Genomic DNA, 15,997 nt, shown 5'->3' on the forward strand with positions numbered 1-15,997 from the left:
ATCCAATGCATGAGTGGAATGCCCAACCTCCGTAAAGACGTAATGAAGATGACACATTTGTCGCAGTGATGAAATTCCTGCCGAAAGCTTCTTTTTCAAATTCAAACTCTTGGGGCTTGTATCATCATTTATTTTATTTTTTTTACAGCTTTTAGTTTTTGGGATTGTAGTGACTGAGTTATGTTCATTTTCCTTTCTGAAGTCAAGGATGGCAGCCAAATATGCAGTCAAAAATATCACAACAACAATGGAGATTTGTGCAGGACACAAAACCAGGACGAATCAGACCTCATGATCTCTTTCTATTGCTCAAAAACCCGATTGTTGTCTCTTTTCCCTCAATGATCTGTGGATGTCTTACGTCTACAAAGAGCTTTAGTCCCCAGTCCTTGCATTTCCGTTGCATTCTGCCTCAGAAAATATTCTTACTGAACATTTTAGTGACCGCTGATCGCAAACATTTAAAAATTCGTCCACAAAAAAAGGGTAATAATTTTAGTCATTTCATCAATCTCCAAGGAGATGCTCCAAAAACTTCCTTCACGTTGGAAGTTCTGTGATTTAGTTTTGTTTCACAGTTTCAAGGTTACCTTTTCGGTTCTAAAATATGATGATATCTGCCCTTTAAGGTCACTGCTTCAAATGTCGAGCGATAATGACTTAACATTGTCGGCAGTCATTGTCTTTACTGCAGTCCGTCTGTGCTGAATTCATTTTTAACTCCTGGCTGAACATGCATCCATTCTGATTTTTTGTCAGCACAAAATGGGCACATTAGGCACCACAATCAACGGCCAATCAGGATGAGATAAAAGCTTCTGAGTCACACAGGGGGTTTATCCCAAGGTGACATTGAAACAATAATTCTTTATTTAGCACATGGAAAAAACTTTCAGGTAAACTTAAGTTTTATGCTAAAATCAAACTCAGTCCTGTGGTTAAATTTTTCATTTTGCACATTTGATCTCAACGTAAAACAGGAAGTATGAAAATGCTGTTTTTATCGTGTTGCGTCATATCGAAGAACAAATAAGATTCGTTATTCCTTTTATTGTTAATTAACAATTGAAAGAACAAACAGTGGCTATGCTAAAGCTGAACTCTGCTACACTGTCATGTTACTTGAATAATTGAGGAATATTCTTTAACATCAAAATTGTTGTGAAATGAACAATTCATTTCCTGATAACTACTTGGAGCAGCACATTCTACTCTAAAACCTTTTGGCGTTAATGGCACCTTCAGGGATGCGCATGTCGCCCTTTGCATGTACAAGTCGGCGGATTGCATTGAACACTAGACAAACATGGCTGAATACTCTCATTACTGCATCTGTGAAGATGAATAGTGAGATGAAGAAATTATCCACGCCATTGCTGTTGCTAACACCGCTACCGTCATGCTACATGTAGCTAAGTTGCATGTGGTCCAGTGTAACAATCCCATGGATGATTTCATGTCTCCATCAAACCGACTGTTATTATTCCCTTCCTCTATTCTCTGTGAAACTCTGTGTTGATCCCAGCTGGAAAGCCTGAGGGATCAACAGAGAGCTTTGTCACCATGCTAGCATGCACCATGGTACTTTTCACTTTCCCGTTGTTCCTTAGCAGCCATTTAATTTGCGTCTGGTTGTGTTTATCCATCTAGGGTCCTGCAGGGACAGCTGGCTCCCCGGGCCCACCAGGGGGTGCTGGACCAAAGGTACGCTCATCTTTGTGAAGTTCATAACAACAGGGAATAGATTTGACTGTTTTCTAGACAGTTTGGAGTTGCTATTTTTTAGGCCGTCAGTAAACGAGGCAGATGGAAGGAATGTCTGTTTGTTTGGTTTTCTTTGTTCATGTTGTATTTTTATACCTTCAGGGTGACCAAGGGATACCTGGACCACCTGGACCAAAGGTAATTAATTAACTTCAAACAGTTACAGGTTGTGCATAAACTGTGTTGATTCCCCCCAGATGAGTACATTGTTGGGTTGGTAAAAAAAAAGAGCTGTTCTGTTGAATGTGTCGGCCTTCTTGGTCTGTGTGTCTTTGTCTCCTTAGGGTGAAAGTGGAGATGTGGGCCCACCAGGGTCTCCTGGACTCCAAGGGCCTAATGGTCGACCAGGAAGAAGGGGCCCTGCAGGTCCACCAGGACCCCCGGGCCCACCTGGCCCTCCAGGAGCCAAAGTCCTTGTAGAGGTGATCTTGGTTTACGTCAAACACAGACCATATAAACAACAAGCATAAGGAATGAAATAAGCCATGGATGAGCAAAAGGGCACATTAGAAAGGAAGAGAGCAGGTTGGGTTCTTCATTCACTATTAGAGCATTTTAGTTTCACACAAGAATGTTTCCTTTGTTTCTTTTTCAAAGGACATGGAAGGATCAGGAAAGAGCGACTTGTTAATTAGGACAGGAGTCAGAGGACCTCAGGTCAGTGGAAAACATCTGTATGTTTATGTGTGTGTTCCTAATATAATGTGGTAAATCTATTCTTTTTTTTTTCAAGGGCCCTCCAGGCGTACCAGGACCCCCTGGACAACCGGTAATCTCTTCATATGTACACCGCCTCGACTTTTTCACACCTTTATTGTGTTGCCGACACAATTTTGTAAACAACAAATACAGGTTTCAGGGATCAATACAAACAGGAGCGCATGAGTTGCACTAATATGTGCGACTCATGGTGGATTTGATCTTTTTTTCTCCATTTCTGCTCCGCCGACATGTTCATGCGTTCACCGCGATGCCTCACAAATCTGTCCCACATCCTACTGTAAAAAACAAAAAATAAATGGAAACCACATCTTGCTTCATTTCCACGTCACTATAATGTACAACTCCGTGTTAGAGAACATCTCAGCAAAATACAGTTTGTTCCTGGGGAAACGATTTGCTTCATTAGTGACGGTGTCCTTGTGATGCCTTCAGGGTGAAGACGGCGCACCCGGAGTTCCTGGGATTTCTGTCAAGGTTTGGCCTTCATAAACCTGAATGGATCACATTTCTTTTGTAAACAGTTTGATGTCTATCAGCTCCTCATCCGTCCCTGTTCAGTGGGTTTCAGATATTATATTAAGTGAATTCCTTGTCATAATATTTGTTGTGCCAAACTCTTTCCAAGCTGAAGAAAATCCCTTTAAAGCCGCATCACTTCCACTTAGGAACAAATGGCAGCTCAGCAAACTAAACTGGAACATTGTGTACAAAAGAAATGTGTATTATTTTTGCCGCATCGGGCAAATATTTAAATACATAATATCCACTTGATGTTGCACTCCATAACTTCCATCATTTCAGGGGGAGCCCGGGAAACGAGGACCAGACGGCCTTCACGGCGTTGCAGGACTGCCAGGTGCTAGAGTAAGTGAGCATCAGCAGTAACATGGCGACGTAGGCGTGCAGAGTATACCAGCATTAACGTCACGTTGGTATGATGAGTAAAACTGGGCAGACATTAACGTATAATATTTGTTTCCATGTTGTTGGGTTGGCATGTGAGCATGATATTGATTCAACTCAGGATTCTGGGTCGTTATGCTGAAGCAGAGAAGCGATGTCTGCTGTCGAACTGGTGGAAAATATACATAAAATACCAGTTATCGGCCATAAAAGCAATGTTTTAATATTGGACTTCCCTGTTAAAGACACGTAAAAGTAAATGTAAATAAATGTATCTTTTGTTGCAGGGGCAAAATCTCTCTTTGAAAAAAAAAAACCAAAACTACTAAATACCCTTAAAAAATCAACGCAAACTGTTTTTTTTTTTTTTTTACTGTTCTACTTAATGTTTTAATATCTTTAAAAGGATAGCGGCACAACTTACAGTTTTGCTGCACAAACATTTGAGACTAATTTTGTTAGATTTGACGAAGGTGGGGGGGCCAACTTCACTCAGGTGAAACTTTATAGAATTAGAAAACGTGCCTTCCTGTCAGATTAAGGAAGTTTTATAAAGTGCTTGTTGACAGGAAGGGAATCCAAGAAGGGATTTCGTAAGAATTTCTTTGATTTTCTCCCTGAACAAACCCAAAGTCAAATTTAGGTTTCCTTATGGTGTTTTACACATCCAGCTAATCTGTAGTGATCTGTTAGTACAAAGCCTTGCGATTAGGTGGACTGTAGTTGTTACCAAAACATTCTATTTGATGTTAAGTAGAATAAAATACTTATTTCTTCTTTCAAACAGGGGTCCAAAGGAGATAAAGGCAGCCCAGGACCAAAGGTAGGAAGATTGGATAAAATTATAAATGATTTACGCAGGACAAATCAAATCCTTCAGTCTGATAAATGTAATAAATTTAAATATTGGCACCGCAGGGCGATCCAGGTGCTGACGGGCTCAGTATCACAGGACCGCCCGGGCCTCCCGGACCTCCAGGACCTGCTGTAAACCTGCAGGAAGTAGGCGTTCACACAAACACACCCGGTCTTCTCATTTAAATGAAACGTCACTTAAAATCCAAGATTAAAACTAAATACGTATGACACAGTTCAAATTAAATTCTTCTGACAGGATTTTGTGTTTGAATGCAGTCGGTTTAAAGCACAAGTTTAAAAAAAAGAAAAAAAAAAGAAAGAAAATGTACTACTTTTGCTGTAATACGTTGATCACATTGTTGGTGAAGTCATTAAAAGACGCTTTGTCTTTTGAATCATGCATTGTGTCTGCAGCTGCTCCAGAACGCTACAGATGGGATGTTAAACTTCACCGAGCTCAGAGGACCCCCGGGGCCCAGGGTGTGTGTCTCTGGCTGCACGTGTAAAAAGTGACAACGGTTATGCAGTTTGATGCATTTTTAAATATAAATACCCAGATGCGTTGTGCAACATGCAAAAATAAAAAATAAAATAAAAATACACCATGTTTTTGCAGCAGCTATAAGCAATGGAAATAATCACTGATTTTTTTTTTTTTTTTTTTTTTCAGAACTATAAAAGTGTAACCAAACTGCTGCCATTGGTGTTTAGCATAATGCTGTGGCTTTGTCAGAATAGATAAATAACTGAGACTCGCTGCTTTACCTGTTGGACACGAGTGTGTGTTTGTGTGTGTTTGACTTGCTCCAGGGCCCTGAAGGTTTGCCGGGACAAGCCGGATTTCCAGTAAGAAACTTTTTGCTACTCCGCTGTATGCTGAGCCTGTTGGCCCAACCGACTCCATGGCTCACTGTCTGTTTGCTACATCAGTAAATCTTTCATTTTCAGTAATCCAGCTGCTTAATTTGACAAGAATTTACTTCATACATTTCCTTTAGGCTACATGCAGTAGAATTTCCAAAATGGCTAACCCGAACAAATGAACCTCCAGTTTTATGGTCGTCCTTCCTGAACCTTCGAATTAAAGACGGTCAATAACAATTTACTGACTTTCTTCCCTTTCCCAGGGCCCTCGAGGACCAAAAGGAGACAGAGGCCCTGAAGGTATTCAGGGAGCCACAGGAGAGAAGGTTAGCAACGAGATTTTACCGCCTAAATGAACAGCAGACACATCCTGACATGTTCTGGGAAATTTGGGTTTTCTCTCACTTCCTTTTTAAGCATCTTACTGACTGTGAAAATCGCCATGATTCAGCCTCCTTCCCTCAGCAATCCACACTGAAGAGTGTTGTTGTCAGTGCAACATCATAGCTCTTTGTTTGTAGGATGTTTGAGTTTCCAGCTGCTGAGCAACACCAAGCTGGAGGAAAATATAACAATTTCTTTGTGTATCAGTCGTAAATATTTTTGAAAATATTGGGATTTTTGTATCATTTTTATTGTTTTCTTTGCTTTTTATTTGTTTTAACAGGGCGAAAAGGGCGATCCTGGCGTGACAATTGCTGCAGATGGATCTATCTTGTCTGGACCGAGGGGCCCTCAGGGGCCAAAGGGCCCAAAGGTATGTTAAAACAATAACTTAGGTAACTTGTTTATGTTCTGTTTAAGACATCGAGAAGAAGCATGTATTGCTGTCACTTCTGTTGTCATTGAATGCTGGTCATTCTAGTCAGCTGATTAAATACATTTAAAGTAAAAATGTAAATATTCAAGAAGGAAAGTGAGTCAAACTGACAAGAAAAGCAAGTAAGTTAAGATGGAACCAGATTGTAATGAAACGTGTATGAACATTAGAATATAAATAACTTTTTGAAAAAATGTCTCATCTATGCCATGTTACAAGGTATATATATGTTATATAAGTGCAAAAATTAAAGTTTTTCATTGTATTTTTTTTGTTTGTTTGTTTGTTTTACTCCATAATTTCATGTTTTATTGTTCTGCTCTGTGGTCTCCCAGGGCGACCGAGGTTTCCCAGGAGCCACTGGACCTGTGGTGAGTTTATAATAAGTTTAATATTTTAAAAGTTTACTGGTGTTACACTCCTAAAATGTCTATTTAAGAAGAAGTTGACAATCCTGACACTAAAGCTGTCTAACAGACTGCCTTTCCTTTCAGGGACCGACGGGGCATCCTGGTCAAAAAGGGGAATACGGTTTCCCTGGACGCCCAGTGAGTGGTTTTATACCTGCTGACCGTACAGTGCGGATAGCAAGTGAATAAACGCGGCACTGTGAAAACTACAATCTGCTCCTACGTTTATTTTTAGAGCCAACAGGTAAACGCTGCTGTCTCTTGTTGTAGGGACGACCCGGTATGGTGGGGAGGAAAGGCGACCGAGGAGAATCTGTCAGCCTGCCGGTGAGGAGGAACACTCAGGCAGAGATTAATAATAATGTGTGGTTAACGTAAACTCGGAGCAGTTCAAAGATTTAAGGAGCGACTTACTTTAAAACAAATGCAGAAACAATATTTCTTTTTTTTATTTTATTTATTTTTAGGGTCCTCCAGGCCCTCCAGGTCCTCCTGGTCCACCAGGAAGAATTCTGGGTCTAAATGGAGTAAGTATGCAGTGATCATGGCTAATGTGAAAGTTTTATAATTAGAGGAACATGTTAATTGATGTTTTTTTTTATTATTGTTATTATTATTATTCTATCTGGCTCTTCTTGCATTACGAAGCACAATAAGTATTATAGTATTGTAGGTTTATAGCACAAAACAAGTTACTGACGGGCCTGGTGTGTAAAAGAACTAAATGGTTTATATGACTTGGTTGTAGTGAGTTTGGAGTTCTGTTTCATCAATACTGACCACCAGAGGGCGCTGCTGAAAGCACTGAATGTTCCCTTCATGCATCGTTTGAGCAATAATATCTACAGAATCACACCTGTGCCACAATGGATGATCAACCAGAGGCCGTGTCGTCAGCCGAGGCTCTGTTCCTACAGAATCTCCTCGCGAAATGCCAGGATTCTGAGCGACAGGGAATCTCTGGCGGTCATCTTGGATTCATAGAAACGCAGTTACATACATAACTTTCGTTTTACCTCCTTTACCATCTTCCTCGCTGTATGTACCGATATAAACTTTGAAAGCACTGGGCTTATACAACTGGACATCAGTTCTGCCGTTTCTGGTCAAACTGCTGATTTAAATCTGATTGAGCTGCTCAGCATCAGATAAAACAGGGTGTTAGTGCATGGAAACCCTCCAATCCTTCAAAGATCACTGATTTAACGTCACACAGTGAGAAAAAAAACTTTTTTCAGTGACGAAGCAAATACTTTTTTTTACAACAATGTCTAGTTTAAGGGAAATAAGATGATAAACTTTACAAATAAATGTCCCTGATGTTCTGATCAACTCGTAAAAAAAGGCAAAGTATGACATTAAAAGTTCCCACAATTACTTTTATAATGTAAGGAATCTAAGCTCTGCAAATAATTGAGATTTCACAATTACCCCAAAATAAAACTTGTTTTTTTTTTTCGCCTTCTTTTTCTGTTCTTAAATAAAATGAGATTTTTCTTTCTCTTTAGTGCAAGATTTCAATAAAAAATATTTTTCTACACTTATTTTGCAAGCGTTTCAGGAAATGCTGAGGGGACTGTATTTACTTTTTATTACTTAGCAAAAGTTTATTGCAAATCGATTTATGATCAAAAGTGATTGTTATTCTGCATTAAAACATTTTTTAGTTTTGCTTCATTCTCTGTTTTGTTTAAATGTAATTGTAGGTTAGTATGTGTTAGCTTATCATAGGTCAACACTGATTTTATTGAAACCCAAGAATTTATATCATTAGACTGGGTGAAAAGTAAAACACAGAACACTTTTCTCATATATTTCTGTTGGGTAAAAATAATGCAACATAACTTTATTTTCAAAAAGTTCCCAACATTTTCGTATTGCATAGTTTCACCTGACATGAAAACTTAATTTTCTTCCATTTTTATTTCATAACAAAAAATGTTGGTGCACCAAAGTAAAACTACATCCTCAAAACTTAACAGCATTGAAATAGTACACAGACCGGTTATTATTGCCGGTTAAATTAGTTACTTACTGTTGCAGGATGTTAAATTAGTTACCATTAACATGTCTGAGCGTTTAAATACCCGACCGGACAGAAGATGAACGGTATTTAACAATGCAGAGAGTTTAGATTTCCACATTTTTGATTGAAACTCTTAAAGCTTCGTTGAAATGAAACTCTGCTCACACTGCTCTCCTTTGAACCCAAAAGACGGTGTTCCCGGTGCGCCGCAGACCGCACTGCAAACTGGGACGAGTAAGTCTGAGCCGGACCGTCTGAATGGTCCCTTCCTGTTGGAAATGGGACCATCTGGTGGTTCTGGTGGTGTGTGGGTTTTTGTCTGTTTTTTCTTTTTTTTTAATAAAGCATGAAACCTCTCTGGTGCCTCCTTCCCTCCTTGTTACCTTCCCCTCCTGTTCTCCTAACGGTGTCTGTTAGAGCCACGTGAATGTGGACGTGGTGTTTTACTTTGCATCAGGCTTTAACATTTGTCTTGCACAGATTCCCTGTAACATGGAAACATTTTAAAATTTTTTTTTAGTCCAAAACGTTACCAGGAAGATCAATTCCTGCATAGCTACAGATGGTTGAGCCGAGTCCAGTCAGTCACTAAAGACAAATGTTAATGCGAGGTGTTTGGGGGGAGCATGCCGACCGCTACTTAGCCCATCTGCTCTTTAACTCCTCTAAAGCTCATGGATGAGAAATGCTGAGTGAAGGGAAGGAAGATAACTTGTGCTTATGTAAATCAGAGTTGGTTCATCGTTTTATCAGTCGCTGAAAGAATGAAACCGCATGACATAATAATCTTCTTGGTTGTAAAAGCGATGGAGCTCCATCTCTGATCAACTTACTGTTGGGTAGAGAAGTAAGGTTTCTTCCTGGTGTCGGGTTTTTTGTTTTTAACTGTTTAGCATCTCGGAAAGGAATTCCTAGTGAAATAACATATCCACAAAGCCTGACGAGCAAAAAACACTGCGACTGGATCCCTATGTTGATGATCAAGTGCTGTAGGATGTTGTGTCCCTTTAATAAAGTAACGTAAAGCCAGAGTTACATTTGAAAGGAACGTTTCTGAGAGCAACGTCTGGTAGTTCATATTCTCTGAGAAAAACCCCAGAGCACATCTAACTCCAAACCGTTTCTAATTCACCCTGTGCTGTAAAACCTTCGTGCTTTATCCCCCGAGCGTTAACCTCAATAACTGAGCACGTGTCTCTTGGGTTTAATCAGTTTTTTCGCAGGGCTGGCAGCAACGTTATCGACCTTTTTACCCCGTTTAATGTCCAGCCGTATGTTTAACCCAAGCACACAACCTGAGCAGTGTGTGTGTGTATGGGTGTGTGTGTGCGTGTGTGTGTGTGTGGGTGTGGGTGTGTGTGTGTAGGAGTCGGTCACAAAGAGAGACTCTGTGGGACTTAAAGGAGACAAAGGCGACGAAGGGATGCCCGGTGAGCCGGGAACGCCCGGTAAGACCCGTCTCATTCCTGCAGCAGCCTCTGAATCTACATCCCTTCAACTTGTTGCTTTCTTTTTTTTTTTATTCATGGCACACCGGGTTACGACCGCGTTTCCCGCCAGCAACCCCGTCGCCTGATGCGGTAGAGGTGAGCGAAAGCCTCTCTTGCACATCTCCAACTGACATGATCAGATAAAACAGTGGAGGAGAAATCGTCGTTGTCACGTTTTTGACGCGTTCCTGTTCAGAGCGACACGCAAAGAATGTGAGGAAACGAGTTGAGATTCGCTTTAGACGAAGTTTAGCAGCTTAAGGTGATCAGAACGTGGAAGATGAACAACGAGCCCGTTAGCTGCATGTGCTAATCATACGTCACAATCCACTGTTATTATCACATCCACCCAGCAAGGATGTGTAAACAAAACACTTTCAAATAAGCTCATCTTTTATTTCAATAAAAACAAATTAGAAAGTCCAGTGTTTGATTTGAGGATGTTTACTTAAGATGAAATCATTTTGTTTTGTTCAACTTTGTTCAGGGAGCTAAAGGCGATCTGGGGGTCAAAGGTGAAAAGGGAGAAAAAGGCGACTCGGGCCTGCCCGGTCCTCCAGGACTTCCAGGGAAATCCGGACTTGTGGTGGGTTCAGCTCGAATCGGAAAACAGATCAAACTTTGGTTCTGTTGTTGTATTTATGGGCCCGATGCCGATGAGTTAAAAAAATGACTAATATCGTCCGATACCAATGTTGATGCCGATGTATCGTGCATCCCTATCAAACCCATTAAAATGTTATAATTAAGTAAGAGAGCGTTGGACAAAAACCCCACACAGCTTTCTTAATGTAATCCATCCTCCTTTGTGTTTGTGCCTTCAGGGTCCAAAGGGGGAGTCTGTTGTAGGTCCCCCAGGTCCGGTTGGTTCTCCTGGTCAACCCGGAGCTCCCGGGCTCGGAAAACCTGGACCCCGAGGCCCGCCTGGCCCTGCTGGGCCCCCGGGACCGGCCCCCGATTATGGATCTGGTAAATGTTTGACACAAAGAGATTCAGGAGGAACTGAGGTGCACGTCTGTAATCATGCTGCATATCTTCTCCTCAGACGTCAGTGTCCCTGGTCCTCCAGGTCCTCCCGGTCCACCAGGATCTCCAGGCTACGCTAACATGGTAAGATGGCTAATCCAAAGCGCTGGAAAGCACCGGAAAGCACCGGCAGTGACGTTGTGACGGTGTGTGGTCAGGTGACGACCTTCAAGACCGTCAAGGCTCTTACCAGAGAGACCCAGAGAGCCGCTGAGGGAACGCTGGCGTACGTGTCCGAGAGAGGAGGAGAGCTGTACATCAGGGCCCGCAACGGGTGGCGCAAAATCCAGGTTTGTACCGCAGATTTACATTCCTCTGAGCTGCCGTCTCAACTGGACACCTGGCATTGGATGGCGTCTGAGAGTTACAGCTGGAAAAATGCCACTGGGTTTTACCCATTACTCACATCAAAAGTCAAATGTGAAACTTTCAGATTTTAATTCTGAAAAAAATGATAAATACCCTGCGTTTTTATTCCCTCCCCAGTCGTCCTCTAATTGGTGTTGGTCTCATAAAATACATTATTTTTTTAAGGTTGTGGCTTTAGTCATTTGTCCTCTGTTCTTTGTTCTATTTATTTTTTGTCTTCTTGTGAGACTGGATGTGCATTTGTGATTTTGCTGAATCAGCTCTATAATCCTCCCATAATATCACAGTAAAAATGACTGTGAACAGCTTCGGTCTGTTCGTGATGACTGGAAACACTTTTCTCATAAAATGATAAACATCCTCACATTTGTTTTTGTTTTTTTTGTTTTTTTTTTTGTTTTTTTTTTTAGCTTGGAGAGCTGATTCAAAACGGAGCTTCCTCATCAGAAGCGTCTCAGGCTCTGAGCAGAGCGGGGGATTGGAGCAGACCACAAAGAGTTCACAGCCAGGTTCACACAAACACACACATATACACACACACACTGTTACTTGTTTTTATCCGGAAATTTTGCGCATGCGCACAACACTGGAGGGCAAAAAGACTATTCTTCTACATGCTACCCGTAGCCGCGCTGCTGCGGTAGAACAATTTCTTGAACTAAATTAAATCTGGAGATGTAGATGTTATTAATTTAGTGCAGTGAGTCACAGGAAAGGGACAAACGGCACCAAAGAACCGTTAAAAATACTTCGAAACCACTTTTTTCCTGCTCTCTGTCTCGGATACGCTACACGCAGACTCGTTGCCATAGCAATTGATTCAACACCAAAAAAAAAACAAAAAAAACACTCAAATATTTCCCACACAAAGAACATAACATTAAGTTTGTCACAGTGTTATGTTTTTAGGCTTGATGTTTATTTTGCGATTAATAATAAGTGACCGCTGTGGTTGGTTAGCTGTTACTGCTCTACTGATGAAATGTCAGTTTCTTTAGTTTGTAACTGAACCAAAACACACCGAATCACATCTACATGTTCCGGTTGTCGAAATCAAACATGAATAACTGAACTACTTCCATCTCACTCACTATTTCTGTTCTTAATTAAAACGTTTTACTGATCTTGTCATCTAGTTGGCAAAACACTGCGTCCCTTTTTTATATATATATGAGGCGTACATTTAAGGTTTAACGCGTAATATTGACAACTTAACAGATAAAAGCTTTGGTTGTTGTTGTGGAGCAGCTTTCTGCCCTCCAGCAGGGAGGTGGGGGCGGGACCTTGACGTCACGCTGCGTAAACCGCCGGTTTTCGTTGTTTCTGTTGTTCAGGAACTGCAGGACGGCAGCAGGGGATACCAGCCCAGCTACAATATCTTGCCACAGACCATTGAGTCCGTACCTGGAGTGAGTGGAACAAATGCCGCACTGAATCGTCTTCGCCTTTCCCTACCGCTTATGTCGCCTCCTCTTTGCCTCCTTGTCTGAATTTAGCTCCATCTCGTGGCGCTGAATGCTCCGCTCAAAGGCGACATGCGCGGCATTCGTGGGGCAGACTTCCAGTGCTACCAGCAGGCGCGTTCCGTGGGGCTTACCGCCACCTACAGGGCCTTCCTGTCATCACACCTCCAGGACTTGGCGACCATAGTACGGAAAGCTGACCGCAACAACCTGCCGGTGGTTAATCTCAGGGTGAGGAAATGCTCTTCTTAGTCCAGGTTTTTTTTTTTTTTTTTTTTTAGATTTTTAGTTTCTTGTACTATATATTTTTTAAATGACTGCTATAAATTCATTGTATTTTCAAGTGTATTTTCCCCCCCACTTCTCTCAGGGGGAAATATTGTTCAGCACTTGGGCCTCCATATTCTCTGAGAATGCGGGCATGTTCAACCCGTTGACACCCATTTATTCTTTCGATGGACGCAACATAATGACCGAGCCAGCATGGTGAGTGGATGTTAGCATATACTGCTAATGGAAAGCCACAGCAGAGAAAATGTGAGGTAGTACATGTGGAAGACTAAAGATATCAATAATCCAGAAGAGTCATTTTTACTACCAACACTTTTTAACTCCAGATTATTAAACTGAAGCATAATAGAGAGAAGAAATGAAGTTTTTCCAAAGCTAAACTTGCATGAAAAACATAGTACGGTCTAAGGATGCGCCGATTTATCGGCCAGTCGATCTGTCGGACCGATTTCTTTCATTTTGTGATTGACGATCAGTTGATACATGTGAAGCCGATCTTATCGACCAATATTATCGACCTCACTAAAGATCTAAAAATCACCCACTGTCCTCTTCTGCTCTCCCGTGTGAAAGGTTCGACTGATAGAACGGCCCACCATGTTAACGTTTGCATTTAACAATAGTCCCCCGGCTGTTACCAAGTCAGCAACTTTTTTGCTATCTTTAGCAACATTTCAGACTAAATTAAATTGGCCAAAATCGGAATCGGCGAGTCAGTCTTTTTAAAAATCGGTAATCTGCGATTGGCCTGAAAAACTGCAATCGGTGCACTGCCAGTATAGTCATTATACCAGTTTATAAGTAGAATTGAATAGATATGGATATAAATTAGTAAGGAATTGATAAGAAATGTAAAAATGCAGGTAACAAACATATGTTCTGCTTAGTGGCACATAAGTGAAGAAATAAACAACAAACTTGGTAAGCAAATTGGTAAGATAGTTTAGACGGGTTAGTAAGCAACTGAACAGATACTGGATGTAGGGCAGGTAAATACATAAGTAAACAAATAAATAAGTTGGACAAGTAAATAACTGACTTAGTAAATAAGAAAATATAGCAAGTAGGTAATTAATTAAAAAACAGGCAACTTATTAAATAAGTTAAATTTAATAACAAGAGAATAGAGTGATTTTTTTCCCCCTTTGAGCTAAGTATGTTTTTTTAGTTTCCACCTTAAAATATAGATTAAAAAAAAATTACACGGTGAATATAATCCGTTCAACTGATGAAAAGTTAAGAGGGAGAGCATTTCAGTTCTGACCGCTGCTGTGTCCCGCTTCTGCCCCCTGCAGGCCGGAGAAGCTGGTGTGGCACGGCTCCAGCACGGTGGGCACCCGCCTGACCGCCAACTACTGCGAGGCGTGGCGGACGGGCGACATGGCGGTGACGGGCCAGGCGGCGCTGCTGCAGACGGGCCGGCTGCTGGGACAACACCCCCGCTCCTGCTCCAACCACTACGTGGTGCTGTGTATAGAGAACACATACGTGGGAAACACACCCCAAAGGAGAACCTGAAGAATCACACACACACACACACACACACGCACGCACGCACGCACGCACGCACGCACACACACACACACACACACACACACATATTAACACACATGCAGGCATGTTGAAAGTGGGAAATATGATTGGGGGGAAAAACACATTTAGGCACATGAAACACACACACATAGATACATGTTGTTATTGTTTTGTTTTTGTGTTTAGTTCCCACCTGAAAGGCGGTGTGAGACAGCAGCTCAACATGTCCATCCATATCTAGAGCTCAATTATTTTTGTAGTCTCTAACAGAGTAAAAAATAAAATAAATATATAATAAAAAATAGGAAAAAAAAAAAAACCATTCTCAGTGTTTGAGGGCTGCCAGCTTTACGTTGTTTCTGGGGCTTCTTTGTTTTCCTGTTCTACAGGCAAACTAGTGGAGAAACGTAGCAGAACTGCTGTAAAATAAACCACAGAGTCACTGGTCTGGTCTGATAAGACAAAGTTTCCTTTTTCCTGTTTTCAAACTAAAGTGAAGTTTCTGACGAGACATGCAGCGATATCGGACAAAAAGAGAATCCTCATGTAGGATGACGACACAGTCATCCTACATTTATAACTCCAAAAGTAAAAAACAAAAAAAAAAGTCATAAAATATATTGCTTCTCTTGCAGAAGCTTATTCTCAAAAAATAAAAATAAAAAATCAAACCAAAACTTCTACAAAATATGTTTGTTTTTTTTTTCAACATTTTTCTCCCCCAAAAAAATTAGACAAAATTTTTTGAAAAAAGATTTTCTAAAAAAATAAAATAAAATAAAAATTAGAAGATTTTTTCTAAAATATTTTTTTTCTAGAAAAAAATTAGAGCAAATGTTCCACTTCTAAAAAACATTGTCAAAAATTATTTTTTAAGCAAATTTATGTGCTGCATCTATTGACATTCTAATGGTAACATAATCATTTTGTGATTACTTAACATTTTCAGATTGACTACTGAAGGGTAATAAGTTTGACCCAGTCCTCTATTCAAAATAAGAAAGACAGCAGAACATCCGATTCGACTATTGATCTTCCCAGAACAAGGAAACGGCTACGATAAAGTGGATGTTCATCTAAATTTGCCAATATCTCTATTAGTTCACCTATTAGAAAATGAAACAGACTGTGATTTTCTTGAATTTATACATTAGTATGTCCTAGTAGGAAAACATAGCTAGCATTCATTCACATGTTGCTGTTTGAAGTTGGAACTTGTACGTGTTTGTTGACATTGTCCAGTTGTTTGTTTCTTGTAATACTGTAGACATCTTTTTCTTTTTTTAAATGAATCACACTAAATGACTGATAATCTCCTCACCACGCTTTGATTGAAATGTTCTGCCTGTAAACTTGACTGTTAGTTGTTCTACTGTCTGTATCTTCTGATGAAACAAAAACTTGACTTTCTTGTACTTACCTTCTGGTGCTCACTAAATAAAGTGTCTGATTTTTTA

The 15,997-nt window shown here is 40.6% G+C and overlaps 1 protein-coding gene across 2 annotated transcripts in view; it reads left to right on the forward strand.

Annotated features, from left to right (window-relative positions):
- col15a1b (collagen, type XV, alpha 1b) overlaps positions 1-15,997 on the forward strand; it is a 36,300-nt gene extending 20,303 nt beyond the window's left edge. Inside the window, exons 15-43 of one of the 2 annotated variants that reach the window (XM_088014567.1) lie at positions 1,651-1,704; positions 1,867-1,902; positions 2,049-2,186; positions 2,362-2,421; positions 2,498-2,533; positions 2,920-2,961; positions 3,289-3,351; positions 4,178-4,213; positions 4,309-4,392; positions 4,663-4,728; positions 5,059-5,094; positions 5,376-5,438; positions 5,780-5,869; positions 6,268-6,303; positions 6,427-6,480; positions 6,613-6,669; positions 6,810-6,869; positions 8,558-8,602; positions 9,735-9,816; positions 9,929-9,954; positions 10,346-10,444; positions 10,683-10,827; positions 10,904-10,968; positions 11,043-11,174; positions 11,664-11,762; positions 12,588-12,662; positions 12,750-12,947; positions 13,087-13,202; positions 14,303-15,997. In XM_088014567.1, coding sequence (XP_087870693.1) covers positions 1,651-1,704; positions 1,867-1,902; positions 2,049-2,186; positions 2,362-2,421; positions 2,498-2,533; positions 2,920-2,961; positions 3,289-3,351; positions 4,178-4,213; positions 4,309-4,392; positions 4,663-4,728; positions 5,059-5,094; positions 5,376-5,438; positions 5,780-5,869; positions 6,268-6,303; positions 6,427-6,480; positions 6,613-6,669; positions 6,810-6,869; positions 8,558-8,602; positions 9,735-9,816; positions 9,929-9,954; positions 10,346-10,444; positions 10,683-10,827; positions 10,904-10,968; positions 11,043-11,174; positions 11,664-11,762; positions 12,588-12,662; positions 12,750-12,947; positions 13,087-13,202; positions 14,303-14,525 — 2,316 coding nt within the window. In that variant the 3' untranslated portion in view covers positions 14,526-15,997. The remainder of the gene's footprint in view (positions 1-1,650; positions 1,705-1,866; positions 1,903-2,048; positions 2,187-2,361; positions 2,422-2,497; positions 2,534-2,919; positions 2,962-3,288; positions 3,352-4,177; positions 4,214-4,308; positions 4,393-4,662; positions 4,729-5,058; positions 5,095-5,375; positions 5,439-5,779; positions 5,870-6,267; positions 6,304-6,426; positions 6,481-6,612; positions 6,670-6,809; positions 6,870-8,557; positions 8,603-9,734; positions 9,817-9,928; positions 9,955-10,345; positions 10,445-10,682; positions 10,828-10,903; positions 10,969-11,042; positions 11,175-11,663; positions 11,763-12,587; positions 12,663-12,749; positions 12,948-13,086; positions 13,203-14,302) is intronic. The other variant, XM_088014566.1, reaches the window with a different exon arrangement.

The sequence above is a fragment of the Poecilia mexicana genome, unplaced genomic scaffold (assembly GCF_051168715.1).
Source record: "Poecilia mexicana isolate PSO_F unplaced genomic scaffold, ASM5116871v1 scaffold_17, whole genome shotgun sequence".
Taxonomy (NCBI): Eukaryota; Metazoa; Chordata; class Actinopteri; order Cyprinodontiformes; family Poeciliidae; genus Poecilia; species Poecilia mexicana.